This window comes from Aphelocoma coerulescens, chromosome 12, assembly GCF_041296385.1.
Source record: "Aphelocoma coerulescens isolate FSJ_1873_10779 chromosome 12, UR_Acoe_1.0, whole genome shotgun sequence".
In the NCBI taxonomy this organism is placed as follows: Eukaryota; Metazoa; Chordata; class Aves; order Passeriformes; family Corvidae; genus Aphelocoma; species Aphelocoma coerulescens.
The window spans coordinates 12,037,136-12,055,184 of NC_091026.1; the positions used below are offsets into that span (position 1 = coordinate 12,037,136).

The 18,049-nt window shown below is 43.7% G+C and overlaps 1 protein-coding gene across 2 annotated transcripts in view; it reads right to left on the bottom strand.

Moving 5' to 3' along the window:
* The window catches only part of GRIP2 (glutamate receptor interacting protein 2), a 272,319-nt gene extending 257,145 nt beyond the window's left edge, over positions 1-15,174 (bottom strand). For both annotated transcript variants that reach the window (XM_069027506.1, XM_069027508.1), the window contains exon 1: positions 15,047-15,174. In XM_069027506.1, coding sequence (XP_068883607.1) covers positions 15,047-15,101 — 55 coding nt within the window. In that variant the 5' untranslated portion in view covers positions 15,102-15,174. The remainder of the gene's footprint in view (positions 1-15,046) is intronic.
* Between the last annotated feature and the right edge of the window lie 2,875 nt (positions 15,175-18,049).

An 18,049-nucleotide genomic window follows, 5' to 3' on the forward strand; every position in this document is an offset into this window, starting at 1 on the left:
ATGGGGGAGAAAATGGAGAGGCATTTGCAGAAATACCTGGCAGACCCACATCAGCACCCTTCTCTCTTCCTGCTCCTCCTGCCCACAGGGATGACCACACATTAGAGAGCTGCAGTGCACTGCTTGCACCTTCCTTGGCCTCCATCTAATCACAGTGCAGCCAATAAATTTGGCAGTGGTGACAGTAAGATTACTCCTACATCAGGCACAGCAGACAAGAAGCCAGTCTTTCATTCAAGCTGCTTCTGCAAACACAGATGTCTGCAGGCAAGATTTTAAAACACACATCCGCATGTAGGAGAAAAAAACCCAACCATAGAAATAACCACAAACACACAACATCAACTCCTCCTTCAAACCATGCAACACTTGGATGCATCAGAAAACCTGTCCTTGCACAGTTCAGTTACTGTCAGGGCAGGTATTTCTTCAGTACTTACAATTTTGTACCAACCACATGCAGCAATTACTCCTGGAAAAACCATGTTGGCACTTTTACAAGGAAGGTATTACTGTAAAGAACTATTTTTTCTCTTAGGAATAAGAAAAGCCACACAAAATCTTTGTTTTCTATTTAGTAACAAAAAAAAAAACCACCTGAAAGTCAAATTTCTCACATCAAAATCAATTTTACACATATTTTTCACATAATTTTACATATCAATATGCAGCAGAATAGTGCACACAAGTCGGGCTAGCAAGAGTTAGGATTAAATGTTTTCCTGACAAGACAAATAGACGGGGCAAGAGGGGAAGTGGCTCATTTATATTATCACAGGTAGCACTGTGGAAATTGTAGAATTTTGTATGACACTTAGTTTCACTTTGAAAAACAACAGTAAGAAAAACAACAGCCAAGCTAAGAGGAAAACTGCTAAGTTGCTCTCACAACTGGATTTGGGGCAGCAGATATGCCCTATTTTAAAATGTGTTAAGTTTTTGGGGAAAAAAAAAGAAAGAAAAGAAAGAAACAAAAAACACACACAAAAATTATCACCAAAAGAACCACCGACCAAAAAAAACTCACATTAAAAAAACCAACAAAAAAATCCAAAACAAATGAAAAAAAACCAACCAAACAACAACAACCCAAAAACACCACACATGCCAAAGCCAAGTGTTTAAATTGCAGGTCCAGATGAGCACTTGGTTCCTGTGGAACTGCAAACATGGAAAATACTTACAGAACACCCAAAAAAGGTGGAACAGAAGGCACAGATAACTCAGGTCTACATTTAAACCTTTAAAGGATAAATACAGTTTCAAAATAAATTACTAGGTAAATCCGATTTCAACAACTTTCTTCACTAGATGGCTGCATTGCCAAGCAGTGCAGAAGTGCTTTCTCCCTTCACCCCCCTTTTTCCTAAGTAAAAAAAGTTCTGATTTATACAAGGAACAAATGCAGTCCTCATATATCCTCCATATCCTGCTTTTCCTATAAAGTCATGGAAATCAGAAAATATTCCTGAGGATGTCTCAAGAGATCAAGCCCACGCTCTCCTCACCAGTGTTTTTGTAACAGCTTTCAACTTGCTGCCATCTTAAAAATGCAATGAGCACATTCTCTTTCCCTTCAGGAGGTCATTAAAGTAAGGGTTGACTTTTACCAAGCCCAAAGATGATGCCAGGGGAATCTCACTCAATCTGTTAATGGATAGTGACAATTCATCAGTATCCACGTAAGACAAGTACGATTTTCCAGCCACCATGTAATAGCTTCATCCAGTCCATGTTTCTACAGCTCATCTTCCCTAATTCTTCAAAGGAAGTTAAAGACATTAACATGAGAACCAGCTCATGCTGGCTGAGAATGTTTCTGGTAATTTATAATCCCAGTTTTGCTCTTAGCAAATTGGCCAATACTTAATATACAACTTTATTTGAGCACCTCCACTGCAGAGCTTCATAAAAACACTGAAAGATAACAATCATTGAATTTTGAAAACATAAATTACAGACCTATAATGGGAGGTTTAAGTCTCCAATTCCCTTGGAGAGGAAGAGAAGCTATAAATTAGACAAAATAAAAGCCGCAGAAGGATAGCTCTGTGCAAGATTTCATTTCACATACCCAGAATAAATTTCCATTTAAGACAGGGGGAGATCTATTTACTTTCCTAAAACATGGATGCTACAGAATAGATCTATCCAGAGCCTGATGTATTACTTCATATACCTTGCTGGATGGCAAGAAGACTATAACTAGAATTAGCTGTAAGGCCAAGATACAAAACACAAACACACTAGAAGTTGCCCCACAGGCTTTTGCTAAGAATATGGGTAACAACTTAGCAAGACATCTTGGCAAACAAATACAAGGATCCAGATTCTTTGGGACCATTTAGCTAAATTCTATTAATAGTCTCTCCTTGTCCTTTTCTACCTGGACCTCTAAAGCCAAAGGCTACAAAGCCATAACTCCATGGTCCATGTAGAAATTCGTTGCCTTGAAATGCAAATAATTTTAAAGCAACTAAATAGTTCAAACTGCCAGTATGTAAAAAGAAAAAGTCATTATTTTATGGTGATCAGAGGTGTCCGAGGCGCTTCAGAGAACACAAAGAAAGGCACAATCCCTGTGGACCTTACAATCCAATTAACTTAATTAACCATGTTATTCCCCTAGTTCCTGGTAACTCCTTAAATCAATGAACTAAGACTTAATAGCAAAGTACATCACTAGCAGCTTTATTGATCATATCTGCACACAACACTGACTGAACTCCCAAAGTCGAGACTTGGCACAAAAGAGAGAAAATATTTCAGCACCAGACTCCCACTTTATTATCCCAAAGCCCTGTGCAGGTACCAGAGACAGGAAAGAAGTGATCAAATAGGGACTGACATTTTACTAGTGGGAGAGCAAGTAACCATGGGCTCAAAGTTGACCTACAACGCAAGAAGGAAAAAAACCCATTATGGTATTATTCAGTTTTTAAATTAAAATTTTACGTTTGTTCATCACCTCTCAAAGGTGAATCCCAGAGTATTTTATAAAGGAGGCCAGACCTCAGTTCTCCACATCTTCACACCTCCTGTGACTACCTAAAGCCCAGAACATGCAAGCAGCTCCTCAGCCTGGGCAAGGGGGATCAAAGAGCGTAGGCACAAGTTTGCAAAGAAGAAATCTTGCAGGTAAATTCCCTGCAGTTTAAATCAGATATCCCCATGCAAGAGGATCTCCAGTGGAAGAGGTGCTTGACACCAGCTCCAACCTCACTCTCCACCACTGCCACATCTCAGCAAGGGTGTGACACTCTGTCCTTGTCTGTAAAAGTTACAGCTGGACTAATAAGGATTAGACCTGAATTTCAATTACACTCACAAGAAGTTGTTGGCTTTTTATATATAAGGTGTGCTGTTTCTTTACCCATAAAAAGAACTGAGCAAAACAGCACCCACACACAATGTAGAACAACAATAGGCACAAGGAGACCCCCTTAATCCCCTTTTACCAGCTCTTGTCCAGGATGATCTATTACCAGTTCCTAATGGCACTGAGGAGGTTGTTCATTTTTTAATAGGTCAGTGACTCATCCTTTTAACTCACTTCTCTCCGATAAAAATCAATGAGCTCCTGAAACAGCATTATCCTGGATGATTGGTGTTTTAATGTCTCACTTGCAGGCAAAGTAGAGGTCCCTTCCAATGCTGGGTCACCACAGTCAGCCAGGAAGATGGACTCATTCTCTTGGTTGGAATCAACTCTCCTGGAAAGAGCACACCTTTCCACAATGATTTTTTGTGGAGGATGGGTAGATTTGTGTCTGTCTTCTCTTGCAGTGAAGTGGGAATATTATACACTAGAGGAGAGCGGCACTTCCCAATACATCCATCCAGTCATGGCAGTGTACCTCCATCCTCTTGCTTACTTAGCTGCATAAATTAGTTTTCCTACTCCCTCAATCCATCCCCAAATTGTTGGTTTTCACTCAAATTCAAGTTTCTGTGCACAAAGAAGAGGGAAATACATTCAAAAAACATCTCTTTATGGACCTCCGCTCCTTTACTCACATAATGTTCCCAAAACACTATCAGCAATACTCTCACAGCACAGATCAAAGTTTGTGTGCTGTCTGATAAGGTCTATTTCAACTCTGACTTGTGAGCTTGACTAACTCATTGTGTCAAAATGAGTTAAATAGCTTGCCAGTGGCTAACCCAGCCAGCTGGTTAGTAGCAGGCTGAGGAGGTGACAGGTAGATTGGAAATAGGAATCACACACCGAGTGTCACATTGCCTCAGAGCAGTGACTCATCACAGGAAATCTGCTGGGCTTCAGCAGGAAACTCTGAATGAGAAAAGCTGTAGATGGGGAAGAGTTTGCAGTGGGGTACAGTGCCCAGAGATGAGTTTGAAAAGCTGTCACAACTTTAGGGGTGTCTTCCTGTCTTTCACTTACTTGGTGTTGAATTTCCACAGGTCAAATGCTGGACTACCCCACTGTACAGGGCCACAGCTAATAAAAATATTACATTATCTTACTATACTGAGGGGCTTTGAAAAGCCTCTAGAGCCAATCCACCCTAGAGTTAGTCACATTTAAAAAACCTGCACATGATCATATACACAGGGAATTCCTCAGCTGTTTGAAACTGCAGAGGCTGCCATTATCACCTGCTCCTCCAATGCAAGGGCTGCTTTGTCAGTGGTTTTCCTTTACACAGTACTGAACGGCCTCCCCCTTCTCCATGGGGGCTTTGCCAGCATGCCCATCACACCTGAGCATGAGGGATCTGCCTGCAGAGCTATTCAGTGCTGTTCTTCCTGCACACTGCTGAGCAGCACATCCAGCCTACAGCCAGCTGTGCAGGAGCTGGATTTCTATAAGAAGCTCACAGCTGCAGAGAGAGATAACAGTGAAACAAGCCCCCTCACTACACATTCCTCCAGTCCCTTGCCCCTTACTCCCACCTCTGTGCTCTCCACCACTGCATTGAAACCAAGCACCACCATTGCAGCCTGTAATTAAAAACCATGGCGTGAATTTGCACAAAAGAAAAGCACCAAAAAACAGCACCCCAAGGACTTAAAGCTCACTAAGTATGTCAGTGGCAAGACAATGAAGGATAGTCAGGAATCTGCACCCCCTTGCCCTGTCCAGAAGCCCCTGGAGACAAGCAGCTGCTCCAAGCAACAGTTGGGGAAGCAGATGGGTGGCAGAGGACAGCACTCCCTGGCTAAAAGCCACGCTCTCCCTCTTAATTATTCAGAGACAGAAACTGGATGGCATTCACTGCAGTATTGCCTGTCACTGAATCTCTCCAGGCAGTACGTGACCCTCGGCAAGGGGCAGCCCAAAGAGCAGGAGAGTGCCAGCTGCCAGAGCAGCACAGGGCTCACCACAGAGCAAGCCTGGCTCTGGGAGCTGGAGGCACACAGTGCTGCACAGCTCATCCCCAGGCAGGGACACCCTACAGCCAGCAAGTTTCACCTTGCAGCAAGCCCTAGAGAAACCAGCATCCCAGCCTAGTTTGCACATGTTTTGCTTTCTGATCCCCCACCCACTTACTAACAAGTCCCTGTATAAGCACAGTGACAGTGAAGGAATTAAATTAAAGTAGGACAGGATACGCCAAAAAGCCAATTACAATGGATATTCCAAGAAAACAACTCAGGAGCCATCCCTAGACATGGCCAAACAGCCTTGGCAGGTGGTGGGTGGAGAAAAAGCAGAATAAATACAATTAAAGAAGCAAGACAGTTTGGCTTTGTGTTACACGTGAAATGGAGTCTCCAGAGGCTGAGGAAGCAGCATGACTGACTAGGGCAAATTTTGAAATTCCTCAAAGGCAGGTTGCCTAGATGTGCAGCCAGACCCAGGCTGACAGAAATGCTGCTAACAGCACCTAACTTGCCAGAGGATTATCACTTGGTGTAATGGATGGAAACTAGATTATATAGCTGGTAAACTCACAGCACAGTTCATTACTGTAGAGGGAAATTTTTATCCACTTAAACAGAACTTCTTGTTCTGCCCAGCTCTATGCTGCAATAGATTTGCAACCCTGTTCCAGAAGGACATTTTTTACCTCATTTTTTCCCAAATATTTGGCACAATTGCTATAATTATGAATATGAAGATACTAAGCAGAGAAAGACAGCCATGAAGTTACACTCGATAACTGCACTTCCGTATTCGTTTTGATCTAAGCATCAAAACCTTTTAAAGTGTAGTCATTATCTGTGTTCTGCGGACACGAAGACTGTGGCAGAGGCTTTCAGACTGGTTTTCTGAGTGATACAGAACCCCTCAGTCCCACTGATCTCAAATGACAGAGAAAATACCCCAACACTCCAAGAAACTAAATGATAACATTATTTTGCTGCAAGCCGTACGCTCAGTCAGGAACACAGGCACAGGACCAAAAGGCCTGTGACTCAATCCCCAATACCAACCAACTCATTAGTAAGTGCCAGCCACTCTGGAATTGCTGCAGTTACCACTGGGCTACAGCCTGATCTGTTGGGGAACATGGCAGCTTTTTCATGCAGCCAGGTGCTACTGCACAAAGTGTTTGGATAGGATGCAAAGGACACAAAGTCTGTGAAGGACTCTGGAGTAGCAGGGCATGGCCAGTGAGTTGGAGCATGCTCACAGTGTCAGCATCTCATCTAAATGCCTGCCCTGGGTTTTGCAGCATGCCTGAATTTTGCTTTTGTTTGAAACAACTTGGTGGCAGCACACCAGGCTCAGCTCCCTGTAGGGACAGAGCCCAAGCATTTCACTTACAGCTACCTTCCAGCTGAGAAGGAACCTCCATGACTTGAAGGGGAGAATCAGAGATGGAAGAAGGTTGAAAAGATTATGCTCCCAAGAGGAAGAAGACTGAGACAGCACTGCCCCACCTCACACAGATCTACCTGCCCTCTAACCCCAAAAGGGAGCTTTGTGAGGGTGTTTTTAAAGACATGACTGCAGGTACAGTAATGAGATTGACTGTCTCCTATTCCAAGATGAAAGAAAACAAAAGAACATTTAATCTAGAAACAAAATATTCATTCCCAACAGTGCCCTCTGTTGAGGATTAACACATAGCCCTGAGACAAGCTTCTATGAATACTAACACATCCTTCCAGCTCTTCACTAAATTCATCCCACTCTGACAGCCCCAGGGAATTTCCCCTGACTTCCAGTAATCAAAAGCTATGGATTTGGGCAAGATAGTTTTAATGAGGGAGCCCCCACTCCTGGAAATATTATTTCCTGAACACACATAGAAAAACTGAACGTGCACCAGAAAAGCACATTGGTAGCAAGCAAGAAGAGAGCAACTTAGCATCACTAATTTCTGCAAAACTGTCACACTGCCTGACAGTTTGCCTTATTATCTTGTTTTTCTCCCTGTTTCTTTGCATCTCATTTGTTGCTAAATCTTCAAGGCCTCTGCTGCAAGGGGATGCAAATGCAGACAAGCCCTCCACCCCCACCTCTGAGTCTATACTCTGCTTCTGTGGTGACTGCTCTCATCAAACTGGGACCAAAGATAAGACTGGAACCCTCTGTGCGCTGACTCTCACATGTTAAACTCAACTTTGCCTTGAGAACAGAGGAGACATTTGATTTTTTTTTTTTTTTATAAATTAAAGACAGAAATAAAAAAATTCAGTGGCTAATCTCAGCTCCATCCCATGGGACCCAAGTGAGATCTCTCAGGCTTGATGTAAGTAGCAGCTCCCCTCATGGGATGTATGAAGCAATACTCAAATGTGAGCCGGGACCTTTATTTCTTTGTACAGATGAATGAAGTGTCACCAGGATGACTAAGAGTATCACATGTACAAGAAAAGGCAACAACACCTATAATCCAAATAAATACCCTGAAAAGCCTCTGACTCTGGCACAATGCAGCAGCCAAGGTTAATATAATTGCTAAAACAAAAGCTCTGTAGTGCTTTGTTTACAGTGGAAATTAAGTTGTTTAGCAAAAAAGGGTGTTACTTCATAGATAACTTGAAGAATGTAGTATTGAATTTATTTTGTGGCCTCAGCAAGAGGTTTCTACTCATCAAGACACAGCAGCTTAGCTGGCAGGGTCACTGACACCTCTACTTAACACAGATAAGACATGGATCTAACCCCATCCTAATGCACTGCATTTCCTTGAGCTCAAATACCCTCTTCTCCTTAAATGCAGTGTGGTCTTGATGCCAAATACCTGAAGCTGTCAGGGGAAAATGTTTGAATTAATTTCCCAGTGGAAAGCAGCTCTCCCAATGCTATCAATGAAATCAGCAAATTTTGCTAGAGCCAGAAAATAGTTTTGGCTGAAAAGTGAAAGCCAGTAATTACTAGATGCCAAGTTCATCTAACATTAATGAGGGGGAGAGTCAGTAACAGGGAAATCACCATAATTGCTAAAACAAATAAATTTTACAATCTTATTTGAATTCCTTTATTTTCCAAAGACAGAGAGAGGGGAGGAAAATTGGAGAAAAATAAAAAAGGTAATTCATTCTTTTGACAAAACAAGAGGACTGAATAAAAATTCTACTTGAATTTTAAATGGAAAGCTTCATTATATTTTTCTCTCAATGGACAGAGCACACGGCAAGATCAAGTCTAAGTGGACAAAATGCAGACCCTTCCAAGGGGGAATGTTCCATTCCACTGTGTGGTTCACCCAGGTCAAGCACTGCAGAAAAGATGCTCTCATTTCTAACAGAGACTATCAGCATGGGATTTATTTTCTCGATCAAATGCTGCGCATGTTCCAATCCCAGTTACATCAGAGTCAGTGCACAGTAGCTATACTCTTTTCAGGAACACAAACAGATGTTTAGATGGTATAACTGCCTTTGGCCCAAGACATTAATGCAGGAGCAGTTCCCATACATGTGGGATCATCACCAACATTCACTGGAACAGGAGACATGTGGCTTCTCTGGGAAAAGAGACCATCATGGGAAAAAAGTTTTCACCTTTCTCTAGACATTACACAAGCCTTCCAGGTATAGATCACTGCTCTGAATTTCATGGATTAGGTCTGGCTTTTAAAAGAAATGGCTCCATTTATGTGATGCAGAGCTCCAGAAATGCCTAATTCACTGTCTTGGGGCTTGTCTACAACGAGGTAATTTCAATAGAGCTCTACCCCTATAATTATTCTACTATATTTATACCTCTAAATTCACTCAATTTTCAAAATAAGTACTTTTATTCCATTATAATGAAGTCTAATAATTAACAGAACAGTCAAAAATGGGACATTCGTAGGAAGGCCTACACAGTCTTAACCATAGAAAGAGAACCTGGCATAGAGCTCATGCCCTGGTGGGCAGCCTTCCTTTGCCTACCACTAAACAGCTCTGCCACTTGTGTCTACTTGGAAGAGACAAACAGAAATGAAAAAAAGACACAGCAAATCATTCACCTCAGACTGGCCACACACTTCAGTTTAACCTGAGCAATCTTCCCTTCAGTGCAACCCAGAGCACCAGAAGATCTCTGCGTGAGCAGTGGCAATCAGCTCAAGACTGCAACAGTTTCAAAGACCACATCCATTTCTTGGGAGTTGCCCATGTGTTTTTCCACTACACTTGGCATGAGCCCATAGCAACACCAACAGGTTTGGAGAACATCAAGCATGGCCTGGTTCCAGACAGATCTGGCAATACTTCTCACTCTAAAATTTTCCTGGCTATCACAATTCATGGTTTCCATCAAGGTCTTCAGCATCCTGAAAGTTCCCCCCCCACCCCACAGTTTCCAACCTTGGCAGCACTAAAGGAAAAGCATGCCAAACCACTGTAGCTGATGCTTTTGTCAGCACTGAGCATCATCACTCAATATTGATAATAAAACTTCTTCACAAGAAGCCCCACAGAGTAATAGTATAAACAAGAGAGCAGAAGCCACAATGTCCATACAGTTTCATAAAGCCAAAGTTTGCAGATACAGGATCACATTCAAGTTGTAAAATCTGGCAGATCAATTCAAAAAGGAAAATAATTATCAATCTCTGTCTTTAATCAAGTTTCAATGAGGCTTTGAAGTCATTCCATAAAACCTGTGTGGCTTCATCCCCAAGTTGTGCAGGACTTCTCAATCAGAGTTAAATTTTCTGACTGCTGAAGTATAGGATCAAAAGCAGCAGCCCAAACTCAGAGCAGTGTGACAGCCAGCAAGGAGGGGAGCAGTGAGCACAGTGCTCGGGTGCAGTTATTACTCACTCAACGGGTACCAAATCCACATCAACATATTAATGAGCAAAAAAAGACCCCATCAAAGTCTAGCAGGATTTGCTCCAGCTATTCCATCAGTTTGATAAGTGAGCATTATCCCTTAAGAATTACTACCACAGCCTTCATGCAATCCTAATTCCCCACCACACTTCATTGGAGGGTCAGAACCTGTATTATTGCATTTTTTAAAAGCAGTGGCCTGTATAATGAGTATAACCAACAAACAGCAGCCCATAAACTCCTGAGCTCTGTGTGAGCAAGTCCTCATCTCTGACAAAGCTTGGATGCACTGTAAAGCAAAAGTATCACATGCAGAAATACATTAATACCCCACATGCAGTGGACAGATGTAACAGCCCTTCAGCTGTAACATTTCAACTGCAGACTACTTAAGTGACAGCTACACAGCCGTATTTCTTTACAGAAAATTCAGTGCCAGTATAATAGATCATGTCATTGTAGGTTTGGACAAAGGGACTCTGTAAGGCAATGTATTAAAACTGAACAGACTCAACCTGGCACTGAAAGATGGTCCTAAGACAACCTGATTAAAAAAAAAAAAAAAAAAGCCTTTCTGAATGACTGAATTATTTCTGATGTGGCAAATACATGAAAAAACAGTGTATTTTAAGCAACAGAATAGTTCAACTGATTTAAAGCTATGCACAGCATACCATTTGCAAGATCAAAATGTTTATGGGTAAGTGAACAAAAGACAATTCACATTATTTTTAACAGCTATTCTATTTTAGTTATTCTACATATCACGTGCATATCACAAACAACATGGAACTCAATGGAAGATCTAATTTTCTGCTAATCATGCAAACCCAGTAAATTTCCATCTTAGTGGGATGTTTCTCCCTGATGCATGTGAATAAGTAAAGAAGAATCCCATTTCTAGTCATGGTTTCACAGCTATGGAGCAAAACATCTCAGAACATTGTTCTGAGGACTGAATAAAAACCTGATGTCCATAGCCCAGTTGTTATAAACCTCCTTAAAACAGACTGTTAAGATATTTTTACCTTCCTATTATAAAAATTTAAATAGCTCTGCCAAAACCGTGAAGATCCACTCCCCTGCTAAATTTTCCCCAGGGTCTCACTCCTGCCAAACTACCTGCAGCAAGACAGGGCAGCCAAGAAAGGGAGATCTTGCAATGGGTTTTTACTTAGTTACCCTCATGCTACAAATCAACCTGCACCATGACAGATTTTCCTTTCCATGCACCACAGGACACCTCTGCCCACAGCTACACAGCAGCAAAATGCCCCTATATGCTCCTACAGCTGTTTCCAAGGTAACCAGCATGGAGCTGTATACAAGGGAAGGAAGCAAATAGGAGCAACAAAATCCTGCTTTATTGTCACTTTTTGAAGCAGGTCTGAGTTGTCCCTTTCCCCTTCCCCTGCTTTCCAGCTGCCCCATGATTCAAGCAAGGGCTGGATAACTCACTTCATATTTTATAATCACATTACCTCAGTCTTTCATAAGGTTTGGTTTTGGTTTTTATTTTTATAAGGCATCATATCAGAGATTTAAAGGTGAGAGTCAAATTTTCTGCTTTTACTCAAGAAAAACCAGCTGGGGGAGGAAGGGGAATTGTATCAACAACCTAAATTTACACTCAAACTCTGTATTGCCTCCCCCTAGAAGCAGAAAAACATCTCAGGTTAAGCAAAGGGTGTCTGCCCACAAGTGTGACCCATCTCGCACAAGTCCTATGCATCTAGATAAGTCAGTTTCACCAGTTTGGAGAAAAGTATCTCCACTTCTCAGTCTGCAGATACAGTTTATCCTTTCTAGAGACACAGTTTCCACATGCACTCAGATGTGCCAAAAACACAGAGACTTTCCCACCTGCCCACGTACATTCTTGCTCCCAAAGCAGAAATTAGCCTTTGCTTCTTCTGCTACTGAAAACCTTAGAGCAGCAACAATACAGTCAAATCCTTCAGTCCTCACATAAAGGACAGCAGCATGGGGGGGGGGCACACATTGGATTGGGAAAGGGTCTGGCATGGCCAACTAGTTCTCATCACTTCCTCAAGAGAGGATGAGTTATCAGGGAGATAAATCAGCAGAAGATCTGGCCACACAGCTCTGCACACACACTGAGGGACAGAAAGCAAGACCAGATGCTTTAACCTCTGCTTCCAGGTCTGAGACAACTCCACAGTAATGCAGGGAGAAACTGACCAACCCCATGATTTTGGGGTAACAGGTCTCTAATCAGTACAGGCTGGAGGGAGCATTTTTCACCAAATATTTCCAAGTCATTGACATTTATTTTTTATTCCTTGTATGAAACAGAGTAAGGAGTAGGACATCCCATGTACAAGTCTCTTTGTGGTGGAGAAAACCAACACATTATATAATGAAGCATTTCTGCACACTGGCCAGAAGTCATTCCCATCTTCCAGGAGACGGAAATTTTAAGGCAAAACATGCATGAAGACACTTGCTGTGGGTGGTATTTTGAAATGGCAATCATACTTCAGCACAGTTCGTGTATATCTTGCAGTTCCCTAAGTGACTTACCATGGCTGACCTTTTCTACCAACTGTGATTAATGAAGCTTCCAATCCAGTTCTGAATGGCTGCAAATAGCAAGAGATACTCATCACATTAATATCCAGTAACCAAAATATACCACTCTTCTAATTTCAATTGTGCTCCTGCTGAACACCAGGACATTTCCTTTGGAAGCTCAAGTACTGTGGTCCTCAGAGGAAGTGAACAAACTGATGGGCCAAAGCACACATGCTGGGGGGGAAAGCTCCTCAGCTTGGGTATAAAAAAACCCCCAAACCTATCACATCCATGTAGGCATGGATATGCCAGCAAGGCAGATACAACTTGCTCTGAATAAAGAAAACCAGAAGTCAATATTTCTTCATATACTGGTTGGAGGTTGTTTGCAAAATCAAAATCTGAACAGTACAGAGATTTCTCACAGTATTGTTATGGAATGGTTTGTGTTGAAAGGAACCTTAAAAATCATCTAGTTCCAATTCTCCTGCCACAGACAGAGACACGTCATGATGCAAAACCTCTACCATACCTGTTAACACTGCAGTGCTACAAAAACATTACCAAATATTTCCTCTGCTGCCCCTGCAGATTTATATGCTATAACACAGCCATCAAACCGATTGCCTTGGGGAAAGGGGAAAGAAGTTCCCTACAGGCTCAGCTAATCTTCCTCTACACGGCATATCAGCTCAAGCCTGCAAGATTTATCCCTCCAGATAAACCATTCTGTGATTAAATGGCACCTTCCTAAGACTGACTACTCTTTGAAACACCCATGGAAATAAATGCAATGTACTCAAAGAGATGCACACCAGCCACAGACTCACTGCAGTGCTGGGACTGAAGACAGAGGGAAGGGAGATGAGGAGGAAAGGCATTCCATAGAGCCAGAGACAAGAACCAGTACATACACATATGAAGTCACAGAGAAAGTAACCCAGCAAACACTAACCCAGTACAGCTGCACATTAAGAGGTCCCTGCTGCGAATGTTTAATAAGGCTCCCAAAGCCACCCCGACCCAATGGTGCAAGAGCATCCGTGCCAGCTGCAGCAAGGCAGCGTTACAAAGCACTGCACCATAACAGGGCTGAATTCATGCCAACAGGTCTCGGTGTGTTGAGCAGGGGATTGATTCACTCTTCTACAGGACCAGATTTTTAACAGGTCTATCTCAGGTGGATGGAGGCTCCAAGGGGAAGCCATAGTCCTAGAGCAATCCAGCAGCAGAAATAGATGGTGTTCTCCCAAAGCAGTGGGAGCCAGGAAGCAGCATCAGAAAGGCACAGCAGCTTAATGACTCTGTCCTAACACCTTGCAGGGGATCTAAGAACACATTTTCTCTCTGTGCTTATTAACCAGCAGGTTCAGAGAATTCCATGATTCTTGCATTACTCACATGAAATGCTGCAACAGTGCCACTTCATATATTTATTAAGTCTGTTTACCAGTGAACAGTCTAGAGACGTAGTCTGGGAAGGGGTTCAAAGGAAAAACCTGCCATTAGCTACTTTGCACCAAAGCAGCAGGGGTTCACAAAACACACATTCCTGCTTGATTCTGCCCATCCCAGATCAGCTCCTGCACCTGAGTCCCATGAGAGCACAGGAGAAATGCACTTCATTTCAGAGACATAAACTTTCCCCACCACTCTCATGCCTGTTCATCTACAAACGCAGGAGCCGAAGTGCAACGTTTAAACCTCCCTTATGCTGTGCCACCTTGTGGATGTCTTCTCACGACTTTTATGAGCCGCAGGTCCAGCATTTATTTAACATCACACTCTTGAGCATGTAAACAAAATAATTCATAGTCACTATGAGCAACAGTGAGCGGCACAATAGGAATCGGATTACCGTGACACGTCCTCTGTGCAATTTGCAAACCCTTTACTCCCCAGGCGGAGTTGGCACTGGGGAAAATTACTAGCTGAAAACAGCATCACCAATAGCTTTAGAAAGTTGGGGCTCAGATACTGCAAGCCCCTCTAAATATCCAAAAAGGACCGCGCAGCCACCTCTCGCTCAGGTTTGCCCCCACCACTTGAAGAAGAAAAACAAAAACAAAACAAAACACAAAAGCAGAAACCAAGCAAGCCCGGGGATAGAAAGGAAGATTTGCTGCGGCAAAGTTTACCGGCACGAAGAACATCCCCCCTCCAGTCCCTTCATCCGCGGAGCTCCATGCCAGTAGAGAATCGTTCCCCTCCCAGAGAGACACACACCACCAGCACCTCCCTCCCCGCAAAAGAATAACGGAAAAGGGGCGGCAGAGGGTAATTCCGAGCACCTCCAGCTCTCCTCTCCCCCCGCCGCGCTCACCGTCCTCTTGCATCCGCTGCAGGCACAGGGCGAGGCTCTTCCTCCAGCCCGGCATCGCGGCAGGAGCAGCGCTGCCGCCCCCCGGGGCAGCGGCGCGGCCGGAGGGGCCCGGGGGGGCCGGCGGGAGCGGCGGGCGCTGCCGAGCGCGGCCGGGCTCCCCGGCGCTTTATGGCCGGGCGGTGCATGCGGCGGCGGGGCCGGGGCCGGGCGGGGGAGCGCTGCCCGCCCCCGCCTGCGCACAGCCCCGGGCCGCCCGCCGCGCAGGTGCGCTCCCCCCGCCGCGGAGGGCGGGGAACGGCAAACTCGGGGAAGGAGGGGGTAGAAAATATTGTGTGTGTGTGTGTCTCTCTCTATATATAGTATATTTTTCCCCTTGGGGGGTCTGCGTAGACAGGATGGACCCCGCCTGCGAACAGGCGCCGAGCTCCGACCCACACCGGCGTCCTGCGGGTCCCAAATCGCCGGCTGACGTTGGACAGATATATGCCCAGGAAAGATAGGGAGAGCACACTGTTCCCATTCTACATTGTCTTTACAGCTGTAGCCTGTCGCCTCTTCCCTTCACCGAGCGGCAGCTGCCTGGCAGCCCCACACAGGTGCGCGCATTGACGCATGTGTTTATCCTGAAGTTGGGTTCTCTGGTAAATAAAGTTGCACAGCAGCCAGACTGATCTACTTCATCTTCTTCACCACCACTTGCAAGCAGCTGAACTGTATGGGGAAGACTTAAAAGGATCTTTTCAATTTCTCAATATTCCAGAGGTTTCGGCACTTTTACATGGACACAAAGGAGATGTTTATTGCATATGCCAGGGCATTCATATTTTTAATTTCCTGGGGGCGGCATATCTTTGCAATCACTAGCAGCTTTTTTTGTTCTTTATAAGGTCTTTCCTTTTATTAGCTATCTGGTAGGTCTCATTCTGCATCTCTGCCTCCCTTTGTGAGACTTATTATATTACGTGCAACACCTGCTATAATCTAAAATATTTGGGGCCAAGCTCTCCTTAGCATGAGCTAATTCCAGTTTCAGAAGGCTGGTGTCTCGCACCACTCAGGTGGAGTAGGGCAGCCATAACAGCAAGAAAATACATCCATCTAGATGCATCCATATGGACCTTGGCTTTTCAGTTCAGCTTTTCTGTCCCTACTTGCATGAAAAGCAGTTGTTGCAGGACAGCCTAGGGCCCTGCCAAGGGACAGCAGCTTCACCCTCTGTGCTCTGCTCACATGTGAGAAGTATTTGCCATTTTGGGAGCTGCCAGCCAAGTGTGGCATGGCATATGACAAGCTGGGCAGCAGGAGCCTGGAAACTTTCATTGCCTGGTGGAAATTGAAAGTACTTGGGAATCTTCTTGAAACAACCTCCTAAAGCTCTGAGCACATCGAGGGAGAAAATCAGTTTCTGCAGAAAGGGGCAAAAGCAGAACTCTGTGACTTTAGGGCAGTCTGGGAGATAAGAATCCTAACTGAGGTACTTGAGTTAAAGGACTACAGTTAAATTAGCTTCTCCTCCTGTCCCCCAAGTTCTTGAAGAGCAGTGTGGGAGCTGGGCTGCAGAGGATCTCTTGAAGTTATTATTGTAGTGTGCCTTTCCAGTGAGTTAAGCTGGGATAATCATAAACCCATGAGAACGGACAGCCTTCTTCATTTAACCATAAGAGTTTGCAACACTGCAGAGGGCAGACAGCAGAATGCTCTAGGACTGCATGAGAGGTTCCCATCACAGCAGAGAGCAGCACTGTACAGGCTGATTCCCTTCCATGTTTCTAACCAGAGTTACCCATCAGTTTAAAGGACAACGATTGGAGTGATGGCACCTGAAGGCTTATTCCAGCCAGCAGGAGCAACCACTTCTAAGAGAGATGTCCTGAGGACTGTGGGCAGCAGGAGCACAGCTATAGCTCAGACCTGCTATACCCCACTAGCAGCACAGAAAAATTCACAGACATAAAAGTATAATTTTTCCCACGTTTACTTTCAGACTAGAAACATAAGAAGGGATTGACTTCCCACCCAGCTACAACTTCTTAAAGAGCTCCTTTCCTTACACTAAATACAGCACATTTGCACAGCTTGTTCCTTGGAGGAAAACACAACACCCCCTCCACCACCACCCCTTCCCTGTAATTTCTTTGTACTTTTGGGACTCACAACAAATCACAACTCCACAGCTGGATTGGATCAGGGCATATTATGCTAATTTACAGAAAGTTTGTGATATGCCCCAAATATTCTGAGAGCAAAACTCAGAAGCTTTTTCAAGAAGGACCAATCTGAAGCCAGGATGTATCCTGGGGAAAGGAAATGATGCTTCTTCAATAGCTAAAACACAGCACATGGAGACAAGAGCTGTTGAGTTATATGACTAACTCAACCACCCACACAGGCAAATCACCTGCCTTTTCTGTGCCTTGATTTCCTCAGCTGTATTTTATAATTGCATGATGATAGCCAGGTTCTGGGCATTAGAAAAGGATTACCAGAAAAGTGATGGTTATTTGTGTAATATGGCTCTCAGGAAAACTAATGAGAATCTGAAATAAACATGATTCAGGAAGGGGCTTTTAAAAATAAGGTTAAACTGGCACTTTTTGTACCTGGAAGCTCATCTCATTTTGCTATTTACACTGGTTGTTCTCACAAAAGACTCTTTTCCTGAAGTGTCTTTAGACTGTTATGGCTACAACAATACTACTTTTTAAAGGACACTGCTACAACAGAAATAATTAAATGTGAAAATAGCAAGTATATTACTAGCTGAAAAAGCAGCTCAGAGCTCTTAAGAATTGAATTTGACATATCCATTATTGTAGAAAGGAGCCAATGCTAGTGTGGTGAGATTTTCTCAAGCACTAACTTCAGTACTTGCATGGGAAACCATGTTAGAGAAAATGAAACATACCTAGAAGTACCAGTAGGGAATTCATAAGCAGAATCAATGTAAGACAGATGCTATGGTACTGCTTTGGAGGGAAGTCATGGAAGGATATTTCAAGCCGA